Source organism: Trichoderma camerunense, assembly GCF_050948025.1.
Source record: "Trichoderma camerunense strain CBS 138272 chromosome Unknown V8C40scaffold_2, whole genome shotgun sequence".
Lineage (NCBI taxonomy): Eukaryota > Fungi > Ascomycota > Sordariomycetes > Hypocreales > Hypocreaceae > Trichoderma > Trichoderma camerunense.
This window is the reverse complement of record NW_028145368.1, coordinates 2,642,492-2,660,534: the sequence shown is the minus strand read 5'-3', so window position 1 is coordinate 2,660,534 and position 18,043 is coordinate 2,642,492. Positions and strand designations below refer to the sequence as shown.

Genomic DNA, 18,043 nt, shown 5'->3' with positions numbered 1-18,043 from the left:
CTGGCAGTACTTTCAAGTGCTTGCTGGCACTCGTATATCCAAAGGTACTGTGCTGGCTGGCTATTTTAGACGTCGGGCTGGGCCGGACTGGACCAGGCCATCTTTTCTCTGTGCAGGTGCGGTGTAGGCAGAGCGAATAGAAGACGAAGACGGGAGTGACGTGAGTGTATCGGGGGGTGCTGACGAAGAGACGACGGGAGAGAGAGCACGAGTCGTCAACGGTCAAGTTTGCCGGCACTGGCACCTTTGGGACAGGTAGGCAGGCAGACAGGCAGGGCAATATCGGTATGTAGGTCTCGAATCAAGACCAGACGGCAAATCTCGGTGCGAGGAACGTATGGGTGTACTCTCTCGTTGGCCTAGTGGCGATGATATGATACGATCGCTTTTTAGTCGACGGCCGGCGCTACACAAGGGCACGAGCAGCCAGCGGAATTTCACAACAGACACGGCAGTGTACAAGTAGGATACGATTTGATACGTTTTTCTGGCAGAGGAAGGGAAGAGTGGCGGTGGCTTTTCGAGACGAGACGAGATACGAATTACACAAACAAAACAGCGTGGAGGCATGATATACTACCCGCACCCGTCACGCAGCAAGCGGGCTTACATGTTCCATGTTCCATGGCACATTGCATACAGTCCAGTCCAGTCCAGTCCAGTTATGCCTGAGCAGGCACTCGTACATATGTGCGTGCCTAGTAGCATTTGATGCAATACTTACGACGAGTTACGGCTTCGATCCATGGCTACCTTACCTTCTCTTACCTTACTGTACGATCGAATGGATGAAAGAGGGCGATGCAATGCATCCATCCATGCACACACAGAGACGAGAGACGGCGGCGTTGGGCTGGCTGGGCCACACAACCGACACACGCTTCTTCCTCTGGTCTGGCTCGCGCTCACGCTCACGCTCATTCATGCTCACGCTTCCCGCGCGCTGCTGCTGCTTGCTTGCTGCACAGACACACGCATACATACATGGCATGCAGCCGTACGGGAAGCGTGGGAGCCAGACTGTGCGCGCAAGTGACTCAAAAAGCGACGAGGGTGCGCGCGGTTGTCTGGTTGCAAGTGGTCGGGAGCAGCAGATGAGTTGGCAGTGCATTGCATTGGCATCGTGCCTCAACCCCATCCGGACGCAATCGCATCCACCGGCCAATCCATGTCCACCACGAAACGGCCCCAGGCCCTCGCAGGCCTCGCCCAATCTGCGTCGTCCACGCCATGCGGCAGCAACGAGATGGATGCCAGCTCACGCACAAGGGCCCAATCAGGCGCCGCGCCCGACACCTCCATGCGTCCCAACGGCTCCCCTTTGCCTCCCGGCGGTCCAGCATCCAGCATCTCCCAGCAAGCACCGGCAGTAGCACCAAGCATGTCCGTCCAACCAACCGCCTCTGGTCTCGCATCGCCATCCGCGCGCTCCCTTCCTCTTCCTTGCTCTCTTGCTCTTCTGCTCTTCTCGTCGTCTGTCTGTCTCCGTTTCTGCTTCCTGGGCCCCCCCCGAGCGCCCCGACCGATCACGAACAAACCCGCCCCTTCGGCCAATGGCCCAGGCAGTTCGTCTTCCGTCATGCGCCGCGTCGCCTGACATGCAACAACCGCGAGCAAGTGTGTCGTGAATAATCCATACCTACCTAATAGTACCTTACCGTTGCCCTGTGCCGTGACTATCCAAACATGTACCAGCCCAGCCAGTCAGCAAGGCGAAACAACAAATCAACATACCCATTTCGAGCTTGAGTGGTGGGTACATCTTTTTTTTCCCTCGGCGGGCCTCGCCTAGTGCCTCTTACAAGACAGACTCCACAGCTTCCTTCTTCAAGCTCGCTGCAGTGTAATACATACCGTAATCGAATGGATTGGATGTCATTCCATCTTGCACCAATTTTTGCTCCCGTATTCCAGACTCTCCCAAGTTGAGCTGCCGCCGCATCACATGATTCATCACCTGCACCTTCAAAGCTCTCTGCATCTTCCCGGGATCCTTTGGCTGCAGCATCTTCTAGTGCCTGCAACTGCAACAGGCCGGACTAACCTCGCAGGTACTTGGTCAACCGCAGCCGGCATGCGCAACTTGATAGGTACATGTACCCATCTGCTCATATAGTACATAACATCTTGACCTCCTTTCCGAGGCCTCTCGACCTGCCATCCTCCAATTACAGCCAAACAATCGCTCGATTTCCAAGCCGCCCAAGCGGTGTAACTAGCGGCTGCTGAGGGCTTTCCGAGGCTCTGGTCGGTGCGCTGACAATTGTCGCGACTGGGGGGGCGCCTCTTTTGACAACTCACCGCAGACGAACCTAGCCTGCCTTTGGCGAGTCCATCCCCGTTCCAGGAGGCTTCACATATTCGACACACTGGATTGGGAACGTGGCTTGGCCTAAATCAAGTGCTGCTAGTGCACAGGGTGCGGCGAAAAAGAAGCTTTCTGCTCCCCTTGTGGAACGCTACAGAAGTTGCTGCTGCTAGTGCTAACGGAGACGATATACGATACGATGCTGTACAAGCCCGGTCATGGGCCAGATTCTGCCTATACAGCTTTTTCCTTTCCTGCCTTATTGCCAAGATGAGAAAGATGAGGGTCCCCCTTCAGCCGGTCTTTGGATCCTCTCATTCTGCCCGGCCTGCATGAACGGCGCCTTCTCGAGGGCTCTGGCCTGAATCTCCCATATTCTCTTCCCGAGCCTTACAAGGTCTGGCCCAAACTGCTCCACCAACGCCTGTTGATCCATGTGACCCTCCGATATCTTGTTGCTTCGCTCTTCGTCGGAGCCAAACGTCAAGACCCTCCACAGCGTCTTCCAGTACTCTATGGCTTCTCTCACCTGCGGCGAATCGCTCTTGATGTTCGTCGCCACCATGTAGAACGAGGACCGCTTGGCGTGGGCGCTCCTGGGCTTGAACAGCTGGATGGAGGAGAACCTGCTAAACATGTAGAGCAGGTTCACAGTGTCCACGGCCTCTAGCTTGTGTAGTAGGACCACCATGGTGCCGCCTAGCGAGACGTGTTCGAGCCCAATGGCGAGCTGCGTAGCTGTCAGACGCCGCGACTCCCACGGCTCCCGATAGGCGGCTCGGGCGTGGGTTCTCAAAACCTGCCCATCGCAGAAGATGAGATCGAAGCGCCGCTCACGCTCAATGGCCGGCTCCAGCACGAAGCTCTCGGCGTCTGGGTGGTCTTGAGGAATGTCCTCCGTGTAACAACCCATATCCCCAGCAAACATGGTAATGTCCGCGTATTTGAATGCTACGTTTGCGCCTAGCGGCATGATGACCTCATGTCCTCCCTGAGTGGGTGGCAGCGAGAACCCCGTGGCTTCGGCTCGGGCATTCATCTTGATGGCTGATTCTAGGAACCCACCCGGAGCTGCGCAAAAGTCTAGCATCCGGGGCTTGCCGGGCCACGTTACGTGGACTCGGAGTGCGCCGGTGGCTTGGTTCATCTCGCTGGCAATGTTCTTCATCATTTTATAGAAAAACTTGATCGTCTTTTCATCTGCGTGGTCTGCTTGATGTCTTTGCTTTTGGAAAAACACATCGCCAGCTTTGTTCTCCCATCCCTAACATATTAATGAGCACACACTATCTATTGAATCTTGACTAGAAAATAAGACGTCGGTTGTTGTTGAGAGCAACACTCTTCTAGTGCAAGTACATATGTAGCATAACATCACATACCTTTTGTCGTAGGGCGTCCAGGTGCCGATACTCTGGGGCATTCTGGAGCAACCAGGTCTTCAAAATGGATCTCTCTTGTCCGTTCGCATCTAGGCTCAATCTCGTGTCCGTCTCCAGCGAGCTAGACACGCTCGGTGTGTCTCTGGAGGGTGGTGATGACATGTCGTCGTCGTGGGTCAGCTTCATCGAACATGTGGCAGTATCCATACGTGAGATCCATCAGAAGCATGGGCTGGGCCACAACAAAGGGCCGGGGTATGCTTTTTTAAAAACAGGGAAAAATCCTCTCTCGTCCTCGTACAAGTATTGCCTATTGGGCGGCCTACGACCCAAGGTATCAATAGGCTTATTCACTCGGCCCGTTGCATCGTTGGATCAATATCCAAAAATCAGCCCAACGGGGCTGTCGTGATCTCGGCTGTGACTCTCCGGACAGCAGCAATGGAAACAGACGCATTCATGTGCCAGTAACAGCACGCATTTCCACCTCATGACTTGGTGCGTGGTCAACTTCATTCACTGCTTCGGTGGTGAATGAGATATCCACCAGTCGTAACTCGTAACTTGCATGCATCTTCTAGACAGATACGGAGTAGACACTCCTGCTTTGAATATCGACGGCCTCCCGCGTAGCCGCTGCGTCACGACAGTCCTCGTGTCAGACGAGGCTGGGCTGTGAAAAAGAAGAACGAAAGAGACTGAGAAGAAAAACGAAAGGACCCATATTAAGCCAGCCATGCATCTTACTCCACGTCGCCCGTACGGGCAGGTTGCGTGAATTAAGCAGGATCCGTGCAGTCAAGTGGAATGTGTGTGGTCGCCTTGTTTCAATCGGTGAAAGGGTGGAGGAGAGAAGAGAGAGACTGAACCAATACGTACGAGTGCAGATATGGAGATGGGGGTGGGATGACGGTGGCGATGGAGTAATTTTTATGGTAGGGGTGGGGATAGGAGTTGGGAGAGGGTTGAAGAGTTGTTTTGTGTGCGTTTAATTATGCAGTTGAGTTTTGTTTATTTATTTGTTTGTTTGTTTTCCTATTTGTTGTGAAGACGCGGTATTGTGATGCGCTTGCTGAATCGTATCGGTGTTGTGAGTATCGATACCCTGGATATTGTACGAATCACTCTACAAGTATGGAACCATGAAATCTGATATGATATGATATGATATGATTTGATATGATGATAAATCGAATTTTGCTTTTTCAATCGTAACTCCTACCATAAACGTAGTACTGCATGCGACAGCGAACCAACAAAGTTGCTGCATCTCGCTCAAATAAAAAGATATGTGATAAAATACACAGAGCTGCACGGCTCGTCCAACGACGCAAATCGCAACAAGCGATGGCGGCTATTGCACCGGGCCTAACTTACAGCTCATCGTCTAGCATTCCCTTCCAAATCGAATGTCGAATTCCTTGAGCACGCTCATGATGCTTGCCGCCTCGACCTCGATTGGTATCCTGCCCGTCTGTGTCACCCTAGGGTCGCCCGCCGGATGAGCCTTGAGCTTTGGTAGCCAAGACCCAATCTCGTCGGCCGCTTGCTCAAAGTTGCGATGACTGGATAGTGTTTGGTAGGCCTCCGCGCAGCTTAGCCCAAGACTGGCCACGCTAGGAAGTGTAACCTTCTCTTGGCTGGGCTTGGACTTGCAACAGCCGCCGCCGGCTCCCTTCCCACCGCAGCAGCCGTCTGCACTGGTACCTTGCTCGCGGTTGAAGCTGGCGGCCATCAGTCTGCAGAACAAGCCCGATTTCGGGTCAGCCTGGCACTGAGCGCATGTGCCCGGGCCGTTGGGGCCGCAGCTACCGCGAGAAGCCGTGGCGGCCTGCGGTTGGGAGCGCGCTTGCTTGCGGCGCGGTAGCTTGACTGCTCCGTCGGCCGTCATTTCCATTGCCATGGGTGGCAGCGGAGTGACAACGTCAGACTCCATGGGAGGTGGTGTCCTGGTTTGTCTTGTCACTGGAGGTGAGGCGTCTGCCGGTGTCATGGCGGGCGTTGCCATGGCGGTGTCGGCACAGACGCAATAGGTTCCATCTTTGCAGAACCCGCAACTATCCCTAAAGTCTGTTGAAAGGGGCTGTGACATGATGGAGCTGGGCTGAGGTGGCGGCAGCTGTGTCGTCCTCGTGAAAAAGGAACTGAAGTCTGTTTCTCTGCTGGCGGCCGCCATTGACCGCTGGCGCTTCTCTTGAGATGCTCCTCCTGATGGAGATATGGGCCGCTTCAAGTCTGGTACGTGGCTAGCAATCTTTGCAGTGTCGTCTAGACACTGACAAGTTGTTCCGAAGCCGCACTTGCCGCACCCACTGACCACTGATGCGAGGACTTCCTCAGCACAGGCGCAGTGTCCATTTGGTGAGCAGCTACCACAGGTGAGATGTGTTTCAGATAGATCATGAGGAGAGTGGGCATCCATCGTTTCAGGCGGTGTAACTATCTGGGAGATGGAAAAGTGTCGTGCCGTTGATTGCTGCTGAGCCAATCGACTGTCCGACAGATTGTCCGATAGACTGTGCCTCTGCTGGGGAGGCTGGTGATGCTGCTGCCGATTATACGACTGGTGCGGCATGGAAGGTAAGCTGTCTGATCGGAAAGTGGCCTGTTCGTATCTGCGACTGAGCGTCTCAGCCTGCATCTCGGCGCGCATACGCTCCTGTCGCTCTCGCTCTAACATACTCTCCAGCAGCAGGCATCTGGATCTAAACGACTGCACATCCAGCTCCAGACTGTGAATCTTATCGGTCAGTTCCTTCTCCCGGTTATCCTGAGTTTTCTTGTGCTCATCCAGCATCTCCTCAAGCTCGCCAACCCGCGCAGCCCGTCTCTCGCGGAACGCCCTCTGGGCTGCTCGGTTCTGTGCCTTGCGCTTGGTGGGCGGAGTGTCAGTGGCCGGCTTCCTCCCAGGCTTTGGCCGCGGCGGAATGACCCATTCCTTGGAAGTCATCGACATCTTTGGCTGAGGCTGTTCCATTGGCGGGTTGGGGCTGATGACCGCCGTCATGGACATTTTGTTGACTGGCGGAAGTGAGATGCGCACAAATGGAGCCTGTGGCGGGGCGGCGGATTTGGGCTGAGAGGGCAGAGGCGCTCGTTTGCGAGGAGCCGACGATGCCTCAGGCGGTGAAGGTTCGACTTTAATAGAATGCAAGTCTTCGTTGGTTGTTCGAGTATCCAGGGATCTGGATTGGAGATGAGGAGATGACGTTGGTGAAATGCTCGCCATGGTGGTGCGAGTCGAGTGGGTTCGGACGAGGATGATCCGTGATTCGCTGTCGGCTGCAACTCGGAAGCCCGAGAAGGGAAAACTGGGGCCGTTTATGCACGCAGTTGGCTGCGTTTGTCGCTGTTCTTTCTTTCTCTCTAGACTCCCCTTTGTCTAGAAATAGAATGTTGGGAATAAGAATTCCCCGATATGCAGGTTCTGTGTATGTGAAATGTGAAATGTCCGAAGTGAGGCCTCGGAAGTCGGGGAAGCAGCACAGGGCGTGCAAGTGGTTATGTACTCGTATCCGTGAGCCGAACGTGGTCTTACACCGAGAATTGCCCGATGATTGCGGGAATCGACTCAGGAGTTCTTGTGCAAATAATTGCCTTGCGTAAACGGGAAAGTCAGCAATCAATGCGAGATGAAGAGATTGCAAGATGCAGAAAGAGAGATGGATGCGGGGCTCGAGAAGATTTGCGAGCTGTAGATTTTGGTTACCCGAGCGTACCCGGCTGGTTCTTATAACGGTCTCACTGGTCCGATGCCAGGAGACTTGGAGTGGGCTTGATCGATTGATAAGATTTGATTGATAAAAATTTGACGCGCCATCCGCTCCACTCCAGTGATGGTGGCCAATCGATTCATTTCAGCTACTAAGATCTCCACAATGAGTCTTTAGGTGCTCCATATTGGCACTTGTTTGACCAAAGACTGCGCACTTTTCTGCGTTAATTCTGTCGCCTTTTCTATCTGGTTTGGATATCGATACCCATTTAGCATCATCTTATCGATAGAGACTGCAGCATGAATCCAGCCCAGTATCCTGCATCTGGACCCTGAGGCAACCGTACTGTAGTATTCCGGGCCATTTCAAGTGCTAATCGACCCATCTTCGTATTCGTGTTACACCCAGTACAACCCGTAGCTGTTCCGCCCTTCATTCAACAAAGCGGCTGCATCCACTCACTCACCTTGATAGCCCGATTGGTGAGGATCAATGACTAGTGTCTGCTGCCCAGACTTTGGCGGAGCAACTTGAGCTCCGTACACGGGATCATCAGACAATATTGGACCTGGCCGACATCGCTAGCTGCAAACTGCTGGATGAACATGCTAATCGTAAAACGGTGCACAGCTTTGAAACATATCAGGCGAAGATCATGATGATATATTCTCCATCAATGGCTCATCGTGACGATCTGTGGGAGCCATTGGCGTAGTCTTGAGCTGATTTATGCTTATAGTGGGGGTATTGATTAATGCGGGATCCTTAGACCGTGTCGCCAACGAGCTCCATCTAAAGATGTCCACTCCAATGCTGAGGACAGTATCTCAAGTGTCGTCACAACTGTATTGTCCAATTCTTATCTTTTGTTGATTTGAAAGCGATTTAGTTACCAATTGCCTCGATATTCCTCTCCCATGGCCAACATTCCCCCTCCTCTCTCCCTGCCGCAGCGAGTTAGCCGACCGGCTATATCAACTTTCAACCTCCCCTCTTCCGACTCGTCAGATGCCGAAGATGATGTTCCCTTGCCATTCCCTGCCGCCCTTCCACGAACCGACTTTCTAGCAACAGAGTTTCAGCCTGCCGAATACCTATCAGCTCTTCCACATCGCCACCAGACCCTAGAGGACCTACGCTCAGATCTGCGCGAGAGAACGGCAACAATCAGCACCGAGCTCCTGGAGCTGGTCAATTCGAACTACACTGCATTTTTATCATTGGGATCAGAGCTGCGGGGAGGCGACGAGAAAGTAGAGGATGTAAAAGTTTCCCTTTTGGGCTTTCGAAGGGCCGTTGAAGAGGTCAAGGAAAAGATTTCGGAGCGCAGAAGAGACGCAGAGTCACTTACGGACGAATTGCGTGATGTACGATCAGATATCGAGCAAGGACGGGCAATGCTGGAGATATCTGAGCGACTGTCTACTCTAGAGGAAACACTAGCATTAGACAGCTTACCAAAGAAGGAAGCTGCAGAGTGGGACGACGATAGTGAAGATGACGAAGAGCTTGAAGCAGAAGCTGTCGAAGGCTTGATAGGAAGCCCTCCCTCACAACTACTGGCATCGGCACGTGAGTGCAGCCAAGTTGGGATCCTGATTGGAAAGTTGGACGAGAAGAATGCGTTTGTCGCCAAGTTAAGAGCGCGATTGATGAAGTGTCGGAATACACTTTTGCTAGACCTGAACAATGCCCTCAAAGAAGCTCGAGCTGCTGGGACGAAAGGTCAGGGCCGGGTTTTGGGCTATCTTGGTGTTTACAGGGTTCTTGATGCACAGGGCGATGCAGTCAAAACTCTTCGTGGAAGATGATTATTCAAGATAATCTCACAAATAAGACCGAAAATAATATGATACCCCATGGCAAAATCTTGACTTCAAGCATTCTATTTTATACATTGAATTGGATATTGTACATTATACATGTCGTTACTGATTTACATGACGCCTGACAATGACTCAACAGTGATTCCGCTCTCTGGGTCATTCAGCTTGGCATTCAAGCTCAGCGCCGGACCATTTGTTGTGCTCAAAATAACCTCGTGCACTTCCTTAGAAACCTCCTCAGAAATCTCGGCGCACTCCGATTTGACCTTTTTCAATAGCGCCTGAATGTTGGCCTTGAGCTGATCAGGCGTGTGGCCAAGTTGTCCAATGGCCATTCGAATGACACCCTGCCTCTCTCGGTAATCTGCAGCACCAGCTGAGTCGCGAATAGACTTTACCACGTCGTTAACAATAGTCTTCATCCTCTTGCTAGGCATGAGGCCCTTGGGACCCAAGATCTTTCCCAGACCAGCCTTGTTTAGCGCCTTTTCGCTATTCTCATGGCAGATCAGGCGATCGAAATCAATCTTTTCCTGGCGGATAGCCTCAAAGAGAGTCTCTTCTCCAACGGCGACAGCGCCGGCGGCGGTGGCAGCAGTCGCGATATCGCTTCCTTCGGGGCAAATAACGGCAATTTGCCAGTCGCTCTGTACTGGATTCGGCAGTCTGATGCTGTTCTTTATGACGGGGCCATTTCTAGCAGTCTTGAGGTTGATGTGAATCTCGTACTTGATCGTAGCGGGAGGTTGGCCGACTTCCACAGCTCGTAGAACTCTATAATTGGATCAGCAATTTTGAACAATATTGCCTCCTCTCAGGCTAGTGAGCAATACCGCATAGCATCACATAGTGTGTACTGGGGAAATTCTCTCTTCTCCAAGTTGTGTCGCTTAAAGTCCTTCGGGACAGCCTTCTTCTTCGTCGTCTTCTTTGTCCGCACCACGGAGGCTTGTCGGGACTGAATCAGCGCCGGTGCTAGGAATCGGGGTATCAGAGGCACAGCCGGTCGTATTGATGGCTGTGAGAGCGTCAGCCTGGCCACAGAGGCCAGACACCGGTCAATTGGTGCCATTTTTGCGGTTGGTTCGTGATCGGAGCGCAGCTCAAGATGGGATTTCAGACTTGCGCCAGACTCTCAAACTCGCCATATTCTGCTGTGTCGTGCCTCGGAAATTAGGCTAAAAAATTAGCTGCCCAGTTATCGATAAGAAAATGTGTGGCACGATTGTCCGGCCCCTCGTCCTGCTAAGCTCAGCCCCTCCATTCCCCCCACCAGGCCGAAAATCGTTGTTCGAGTCACGAGGAGCTTGTCTTGCTTCTGTTATTTTCATCGCATTGCTGTGTCGAAATAAGCCGAGAAAATGAAGCACGAGGAGCTTGACGCCATCTCCGCCAAGTTGGCCGGTGACTTCCGCACCATTGAGCCTGTCCTGAGGGACCTGGACAAGCACCTGACGCTGCGATCCTACCTCGAGGGCTACACTCTGGGAGACCTCGAGACCAAGATCTGGCAGACTCTCCGAGCCAACAAGGTCGCCATTGGCTTCATCCGCAAGAATGGCCTCCCTAACCTGACCCGATGGTTCACCTTCATTGAGCAGTCTCACCCTGAGATCCAGGAGGCTACCAAGGCAGATGCTGCTGTCAAAGCTGCCAAGGGTGGTGCCAACTACAACCTTGCCCTCCAGGATACCGACAAGGGTGTCGTTACTCGATTCCTGCCCGAGCCTTCGTATGATATATACTTTCCATTCTATGCTTATATGCTTTGCAGTATATCTAACTTCTTATAGTGGCTACCTTCACATTGGACACGCCAAGGCTGCTCTTCTCAGCGACTACTTCGGCCATGTCGCCTACAAGGGCCAGATGCGCCTGCGACTCGACGACACCAACCCTGCTAAGGAGAAGGAAGAGTTCCAGGATGCCATTGTGGAAGATCTCGCCCTTATGGGCATCAAGCCTGACAGCCTGACTTACACCTCTGACTACTTCGACTACCTATATGAGATGTGCAAGAAGCTGATCTCTATGGGCCAAGCCTATGCCGATGATACCGACCAGGAGACTATGCGTGCCCAGAGAATGGACGGCATCCCTTCAAAGCGCCGTGAGCGAACCGTCGAGGAGACCCTGCGAATTTTCGAGGAGATGAAGATTGCATCCGAGGAGGGTCTTGCACACTGCATTCGAGCCAAGATGTCCTTTGACAATCCCAACAAGGCCATGCGCGACCCCGTCATCTACCGATGCAACATCGAAAACATTCACCACCGCACCGGCGACAAGTGGAAGATGTACCCCATGTACGACTTTGCCTGCCCTGTTGTCGACAGCCACGAGGGAGTTACTCATGCTCTGAGATCCACCGAGTACACCGACCGAAACCCTCAGTACCAGTGGTTCATCGATACCCTTCAACTGCGCCAGGTTCATATGTGGGACTTCTCCAGAATCAACTTTGTGAAGACCTTCTTGTCCAAGCGTAAGCTGGCGAAGCTGGTTGACGCTGGAAAGGTCTGGGGCTGGGATGACCCTAGAATGCCCACCATTCGCGGTATTCGACGACGAGGAATGACCATCGAAGCGCTCCGTGATTTCATCATCAAGCAGGGTCCTAGCCGAAACGTGGTCAACATGGACTGGACCACCTTCTGGGCTAACAACAAGAAGGTTATCGACCCTATCGTTCCCCGATTCACAGCTCTTCTGCTCAAGGACCTGGCCAAGGCTTCCGTAACTGGATCGGAGGCCCCCGCTAGCGTTACCGTGGAGGAGCGACCTAAGCACCCCAAGAACGCAAGCGTTGGCTTGAAGAAGGTCATCTTCTCGCCTACTCTTCACATCGATCAGGCCGATGCCAAGAGCTTCAAGGCAGACGAGGAGATCACTCTGATGGGCTGGGGCAATGCCTTTGTTCGAGACATCTCCACTTCAGATGACCCCATCACATCTTTCAAGCTCGAGCTCAACCTGAAGGGTGACTTCAAGACCACTGAGAAGAAGGTTACCTGGTTGTCTGCCGAGGGTTTCAAGCTGGTCCCCGCTGAGCTGTGGGAGTTTGACTACCTCATCACCAAGGACAAGCTCGAGGAAGACGACAACTTTGAGGACTTCTTGAACCCCAACACGGCCAGCATGGAGGATGCCGTCTGCGATGCTGGCGTTGGCGAGCTGAAGAAGGATGACATTATCCAGCTCGAGCGAAGAGGATTCTACAGAGTAGACAAGGGTCTGAATGACTGGGCTGATGGCGAAGCTGGATTGAAGGGACCCAGAGTGGTCCTGTTTAGCATCCCCACCGGAAAGACTGGTCCTAAATAAGGGAGCATATAGTAAAATAAAATGAGGCGAAGCAAGTTTGCTTTTATGGCGACATGGAGAAGTAAAGCTCAAAAACACAAGTGAACGTTGATTGTGCGAGCCGATGATGATAGGGCATATCACAGGCGGCCAGCAAGCCATGGTCATGCAGCTGCCTTGGCGATGGCCAATCAATATCGCAGCCGCCAGTGGCTGAGAGGACACAGCCGCATCACACTGAAAAGCGGCGGGCAAGTAAATATTCATCCATCGATGCCCAACTCCAGATGGTTTGATACGGTACTTCATGTCTGATATTCCGGCCAACTCTGTAAAATCCCTCGCAAGCCGAGCAATTTCAATGTCTTTGTATTTCTCTTTCTAGTTCCGGCCACATTCTCTAACACCAATCCCGCACATCTTGTCCATGTATAGGAGGCCCGCAGCCGCAGGGCCGACCGCAAAGCGCAGGCGCCTTGATGTCTCGTCAACAGATGCAACACCACGTTTCAGTTTGACGAACGACGCGTTTACTGTGGGATGGATATGTGCTTTAGACATTGAATTAGCCCCATCTATAGCTATGCTTGATGAGAAATTCCTGAATCTTCCACAGATTCTGGGCGATTCAAATACTTATACTCTAGGACGGATTGGAGATCACAATGTTGTTTTGGCCTGCCTCCCAGCAGGGACGACAGGTACAAATGCCGCGGCGACAGTAGCCGCCAATATGATGCGCAGCTTTCCGAATATTCGTTTTGGCTTGATGGTAGGAGTTGGAGGCGGAGCTCCTGATATGGAAAGCGATGATCCGTGCAACGATATCCGGCTTGGGGATGTGGTTGTTAGCTGCCCTACAGTTAATTCAAGTAACTTAATCCGGGCTTCTTGTTTCTTTTTTTTTTGGGCTAACAGACCATAGGCGGTGTTTTGCAATATGACTTTGGAAAAACTATGAGAGAGGGCAAATTCATTCAAACTGGCACGTTAAACAAGACATCCATGGAATTGAGGACCGGTATTTCGAAATTACGAGCCAAACATCGGATGGAAGAAAGCCAAATGTCTCACCATATTGCTTCCATGCTCGAATCCAACGACAAGATGCGCAAGGACTTCAATCGCCCAGATCAGGAGCACGATCAACTATTCCGATCAGACTATGATCACATAAGAGGCCAACCAAGCTGTGCGATTTGTGATAGCAATGCATTGCTAATTCGCACACCTCGCGCAAATGAAGACCCCATTATTCATTATGGCCTTATTGGTTCAGCAAATCAAGTTATGAGGCATGGAGTAACTAGGGAGATGCTTCGGCGAGAAAAAGGCATTATTTGTTTTGAGATGGAGGCTGCCGGGCTGATGGATACTTACCCATGCCTTGCCATTCGGGGCATTTGCGATTATGCGGACTCGCACAAGAATAAGAGGTGGCAGCCCTATGCGGCAGCGGCTGCTGCAGCATATGCTAAAGAACTTCTGTCCGTTATTCCTGCTGTTGAAGTGGCTTCAACATCTATCACTAACGCCACTAATATGCATGTATGTGAATCAAGAGAGGTATGGGTGGATTATACGGGCATACGTGCTAATTTCGGCTTCAAATAGGATATGTTTCGGTTTACTATTAGCGAGCTGAATCTATATCAATTACTTCAGCTTTTGCCTACACTTGAGCAAAAACAACAGTCGTCTGAAGTACTAAATCTAGATCCCGATGACCCTCAATTCTCTTGGGTATTCAGAAATATTGACTATAAGTCTTGGAATTCCAATGATAGTCCATCGGCTCTTTGTCTTTCCAGTCATGAAGTTCGCCAGTTATCTCAAGTCACATCCTATATTGTGGGTCGCGAAGAGAAGCCTAACCGCCAGGTTCTATACTTTTCTTGTCCACAAATAGCAAATGACAGATTTGTCAGAAGCCAATCTGTTCAAGGCGAAGTCATTACGATCACTAATGTGCTCATTTATACCCTTTTTGAGCAGATGATACACTTTTCACCGGTAGAAAAAAGGAAACCTATTGTGCGAAACTTCCTCGATGGCCTGCTGAAAAAAAGCTTCGAAAAGAAACCGACACAAAATTGGATAGGGCATGACTTTAATAAGAAGAATCGACTAAAAGTTTTACAGAGTTTTCTTATCAATGCGGCAGCAGAGGATCTTTTAACTTTGCTCCGAATGACTCTGGACAATGCAAAGCGACAACATCCCCTGGTTGTTATCGAAGGAATCGGAAAAGATTACTATAGCGACCAACTTCTTCAGGCCATCGAGAAATTCGTATGTGATTTCCAACGGCAAACCCCAAATATCAAGGTACTACTTGCAGGTCCGGAAGCGTGCTCTATCAAGGGCCTTCCCCCTGACACTTTGTTCATTGAGCATGATAAGGAACGAAAAGGTAGCTTATACTCCCACCATAAATTCTACAGATATTGACGAATATAGAGTGTTTATCTAGCCTTCAGTTTGAGAACACACGCTATGAAAAAATTTCACCAGAGCATGGCGGCTCTTTCGAGTGGCTTTGGACTCATAACGAGTACAGAAGCTGGTCTGTTTCAGAGACATCTCGGCTTCTCTATATACAGGGGAAGCCTGCGAGTGGTAAGAGTACACTCACAAAATATTTTGGCTCTAATTTTCAAACTCGAGAGTTACACGCAAAACAAGCTATTGTGGCAAAATTCTTTTATAGCTTTAGAGAGGGTGAAACTCAAAGAAGCCACTATAATATGCTTCTCACACTTCTCTTCAACATCTTACGCCAGGATGAGGCTTTCTTTTACCACCAGTGTCAAGCCGAGTATCGCACTCATCAGCATAATGATCTTCGTGTGAAGTGGGATTATGCATCACTCAAGAGAGTGTTGAAGTCATTACAAAAATATTCGACAAAAAATCGGTTCTACCTCATTATCGATGCAATCGATGAATCTGATGAGGCAGATAGACGTGATATCTTGAGTCTACTTTACGAATTATGCTCCGGGATGGTATGCTGCGTCGTCAAAATATTTATTGCAAGTCGGCCAGTAGCACAGATAGAAGCCCGCCGAGGCCAATATCTCAATTTTATTAGGCTACAAGATGAAACCACCGCCGATATTTCCAACTTCGCATATTCACTGTTGGATGGCCTTCATTTTGATGCCACAAATCTCCTTCCTCAGGCGATCAAATATATAGTTGACAATGCCTTTGGAGTTTTCCTCTGGGTCAAACTGGCTGGTGCAGAATTGATAAAAGCCCATGAAGATGGACTATCCCAAGAGGCTATGTTTACATTACTCAAGGAACTTCCAACCGAGCTTAAAGACGTCTATGAACGCATGTTGGATAAAATGAAAGGGAACGACTCATGTTTGTCTTATGGACTGAGAATGTTTCGATTCGTTCTATTGGCAAAGCGACCGCTTACAGTGGACGAGCTTCTTCATAGTCTGGGGATTCCAGACAATCTAGAATCCAATGGGATATTTGATCTATCTGAAGAGGCACTACATAAACGCATTCCATCGTCAGAAAGAATTATCCTTTCTTCTAGCGGTAACTTCCTGGAAATTAAATCAGACAATGGTATGGGCCTAATACTAATTAACATGAAATTAGTATAATTGAGCTAACAGCTTATAGGATTTAGAGTTGTCCAAGTTATCCATCAGACTGCTCACGAGTTTCTCCTCGATTCACATGGAGCTGTTGCAAAAACGGACTTTCGAATAGACAAAGGATATGCACATATTGTGATGGCGACAGTCTGCTTTCGGTATTTAACGGTATGCGCGGCCAATAACTTTTCGCCAGGCAAGCCACCCGTTTATAAAGATGGGATTCCAACTAAGGGTAGTTATGAGCATTACGCCAAGTGCCTCGATAGAATGCCACTAGCATCCTACGCTTTCCGCTACTTGAAAGATCACATGGATGCCTATTGGGATTATGACAACCAAGATTCTGATACTCGACTTCGCGCTTCTCCAATACCCAAAAATTGGATTGACGAACCCTTCAAAGTTTTGATTCAGAAATGGAATGGTTCATCAATGAGCCCAGAGCATTTGAAAAAAGTACGAAATAATCTCTTGCTTGCTGCTGCCGCGGGCGGATTTACTATTGCGTTCAGGACATTGATATCAGCTGCGGGAGAAATGAATCTTGAGAGTACAGATGGTCTCGGAAGGACTGCTCTCTCATGGGCCTCCGGGAATGGGCATGAGGCTATTGTCAGGCTGCTTCTTCAAAATAATGCCAACGCTAATGCCGCCGATAAGTTTCGTCGTACACCACTTCTATGGGCTGCTCTGAACGGGCATAACACCATAATAGGGCTGCTTCTTCATAAAGGTGCTTCTATTGATGCCACAGATGCTTCTAAAGAGGGAGCACTTTCTTTTGCTGCCAGAAGTGGGCACTATACAACTATTAAGCTGCTACTTCGACAAGGTGGTTATGTTTTTGCCACGAACGCTTCTACGCAAATGGCACTTTTGTATGCTGCCAGTGGTGGGCACTATACAATTGTCAAGCTGCTACTTCAAAATTGGTTTCCCATTAATGCCATAGACAGCTCTAATAGGACGGCACTTTCGTATGCCGCCAGTGGTGGGCATCAGACAACTGTTGAGCTGCTACTTCAACAAGGTGCTATTATTGACGCTACAGACGATTCTTGTAGGACGGCCCTTTCGTATGCTGCCGGAGATGGGCACGAAACAATTGTCAAGCTGCTACTTCAAAAAGGTGCCTCTATTGATGCTACAGACGATTCTGGTAGGACGGCACTTTCTTATGCTGCCGGAAATGGGCACCAGGCTATTGCTGAGCTGCTACTTCAAAAGGATGCTTCTATCGATACCACAGATCATTCTTATGGGACAGCACTTTCGTATGCCGCCGGAAATGGGTACCAGGCTATTGTCGAGCTACTCCTTCAAAGAGGTGCTTCTATTAATACTGCAGACAAGTGGAGAGGCCGGACGCCTCTTTTATGTGCGGCCAGAAGCGGGCACAAAGCTATTGTCAAGCTGCTCCTTCAAAATGGTGCTTTAATTAATGCCATCGACAATTCTTATGGGACAGCACTTTCATATGCTGCTGGAAACGGGTACCAGGCTATTGTTGAGCTACTCCTTCAAAACGGTGCTTCTGTTAATGCCGCAGATGAATGGGAAGGCCGAACACCTCTTGCATGGGGAGCCAGAAGCGGGAACCAAGCCGCCGTCGAGCTACTTCTTCAATGTGGCGCCAATCTTGATGCCGAAGATATAGATGGTTATACACCGCTTTCGTTGGCTACTATAAATGGACACCAAGCCATTGTTGAGATGCTTCTGCGACAGCGTGCCAGCTATGAAGCCTGGGGTAAGTCAGAAAGTGATACTCCTCTTCCATTAGCTGCCAAGAATTTGTCTTTGAATATTGTTACGCTTCTCTAACATAGATGCTTAGCTATGATGTATGACACACAACAACAAGTTAATTCACCAACTTAAG

The 18,043-nt window shown here is 50.5% G+C and overlaps 7 protein-coding genes across 7 annotated transcripts; 4 read left to right on the top strand and 3 right to left on the bottom strand.

Annotated features, from left to right (window-relative positions):
* The first annotated feature begins 777 nt into the window (after nucleotides 1-777).
* On the top strand, nucleotides 778-1,230 carry V8C40DRAFT_234052 (uncharacterized protein). Its single transcript, XM_083213512.1, has one exon. The coding sequence runs from the start codon at nucleotides 802-804 to the stop codon at nucleotides 1,096-1,098; it is 297 nt and encodes a 98-aa protein (XP_083078294.1). The 5' UTR covers nucleotides 778-801; the 3' UTR covers nucleotides 1,099-1,230.
* A 1,221-nt stretch (nucleotides 1,231-2,451) lies between these two features.
* V8C40DRAFT_234049 (uncharacterized protein) lies at nucleotides 2,452-4,564 on the bottom strand. The gene is made up of 2 exons (XM_083213511.1): nucleotides 3,691-4,564; nucleotides 2,452-3,572 (listed from the first exon to the last, which is right to left on the bottom strand). Exons 1-2 carry the CDS (start codon nucleotides 3,895-3,897, stop codon nucleotides 2,568-2,570), a joined length of 1,212 nt encoding a protein of 403 aa, XP_083078293.1. The 5' UTR covers nucleotides 3,898-4,564; the 3' UTR covers nucleotides 2,452-2,567.
* A 220-nt stretch (nucleotides 4,565-4,784) lies between these two features.
* On the bottom strand, nucleotides 4,785-6,994 carry V8C40DRAFT_234048 (uncharacterized protein). Its single transcript, XM_083213510.1, has one exon. It carries the CDS (start codon nucleotides 6,917-6,919, stop codon nucleotides 5,078-5,080), a length of 1,842 nt encoding a protein of 613 aa, XP_083078292.1. The 5' UTR covers nucleotides 6,920-6,994; the 3' UTR covers nucleotides 4,785-5,077.
* Nucleotides 6,995-7,953: 959 nt separating this feature from the next.
* V8C40DRAFT_234045 (oligomeric golgi complex component, COG2-domain-containing protein) lies at nucleotides 7,954-9,302 on the top strand. The gene has a single exon (XM_083213509.1). The coding sequence runs from the start codon at nucleotides 8,324-8,326 to the stop codon at nucleotides 9,215-9,217; it is 894 nt and encodes a 297-aa protein (XP_083078291.1). The 5' UTR covers nucleotides 7,954-8,323; the 3' UTR covers nucleotides 9,218-9,302.
* Nucleotides 9,262-10,361, bottom strand: V8C40DRAFT_234044 (mitochondrial 54S ribosomal protein uL1m). The gene is made up of 2 exons (XM_083213508.1): nucleotides 10,066-10,361; nucleotides 9,262-10,006 (listed from the first exon to the last, which is right to left on the bottom strand). Exons 1-2 carry the CDS (start codon nucleotides 10,302-10,304, stop codon nucleotides 9,343-9,345), a joined length of 903 nt encoding a protein of 300 aa, XP_083078290.1. The 5' UTR covers nucleotides 10,305-10,361; the 3' UTR covers nucleotides 9,262-9,342.
* A 126-nt stretch (nucleotides 10,362-10,487) lies between these two features.
* Nucleotides 10,488-12,797, top strand: V8C40DRAFT_103722 (glutamate--tRNA ligase GUS1). Its single transcript, XM_083210692.1, has 2 exons — nucleotides 10,488-10,964; nucleotides 11,026-12,797. The coding sequence occupies exons 1-2, from the start codon at nucleotides 10,594-10,596 to the stop codon at nucleotides 12,554-12,556; spliced, it is 1,902 nt and encodes a 633-aa protein (XP_083078289.1). The 5' UTR covers nucleotides 10,488-10,593; the 3' UTR covers nucleotides 12,557-12,797.
* A 471-nt stretch (nucleotides 12,798-13,268) lies between these two features.
* On the top strand, nucleotides 13,269-18,042 carry V8C40DRAFT_282700 (putative kinesin; the record flags this gene model as incomplete). The annotated part of the gene is made up of 7 exons (XM_083221830.1): nucleotides 13,269-13,407; nucleotides 13,461-14,083; nucleotides 14,150-14,948; nucleotides 14,996-16,096; nucleotides 16,184-16,828; nucleotides 17,312-17,911; nucleotides 17,999-18,042. The coding sequence occupies 7 exons, from the start codon at nucleotides 13,269-13,271 to the stop codon at nucleotides 18,040-18,042; spliced, it is 3,951 nt and encodes a 1,316-aa protein (XP_083078288.1).
* Nucleotide 18,043: the final 1 nt, after the last annotated feature.

Excerpts from the sequence above, each read along its gene's own strand:
- V8C40DRAFT_234052 (XM_083213512.1), top strand. The coding sequence starts at position 802 with ATGCAATGCATCCATCCATGCACACACAGAGACGAGAGACGGCGGCGT.
- V8C40DRAFT_234048 (XM_083213510.1), bottom strand. The coding sequence starts at position 6,919 with ATGGCGAGCATTTCACCAACGTCATCTCCTCATCTCCAATCCAGATCC.
- V8C40DRAFT_234049 (XM_083213511.1), bottom strand. The coding sequence starts at position 3,897 with ATGGATACTGCCACATGTTCGATGAAGCTGACCCACGACGACGACATG. Across the intron at positions 3,573-3,690 it reads TGGACGCCCTACGACAAAAG|GGATGGGAGAACAAAGCTGG; the intron begins GTATGTGATGTT and ends TTAATATGTTAG.
- V8C40DRAFT_103722 (XM_083210692.1), top strand. The coding sequence starts at position 10,594 with ATGAAGCACGAGGAGCTTGACGCCATCTCCGCCAAGTTGGCCGGTGAC. Across the intron at positions 10,965-11,025 it reads CGATTCCTGCCCGAGCCTTC|TGGCTACCTTCACATTGGAC; the intron begins GTATGATATATA and ends AACTTCTTATAG.
- V8C40DRAFT_234044 (XM_083213508.1), bottom strand. The coding sequence starts at position 10,304 with ATGGCACCAATTGACCGGTGTCTGGCCTCTGTGGCCAGGCTGACGCTC. Across the intron at positions 10,007-10,065 it reads ACACTATGTGATGCTATGCG|AGTTCTACGAGCTGTGGAAG; the intron begins GTATTGCTCACT and ends ATCCAATTATAG.
- V8C40DRAFT_234045 (XM_083213509.1), top strand. The coding sequence starts at position 8,324 with ATGGCCAACATTCCCCCTCCTCTCTCCCTGCCGCAGCGAGTTAGCCGA.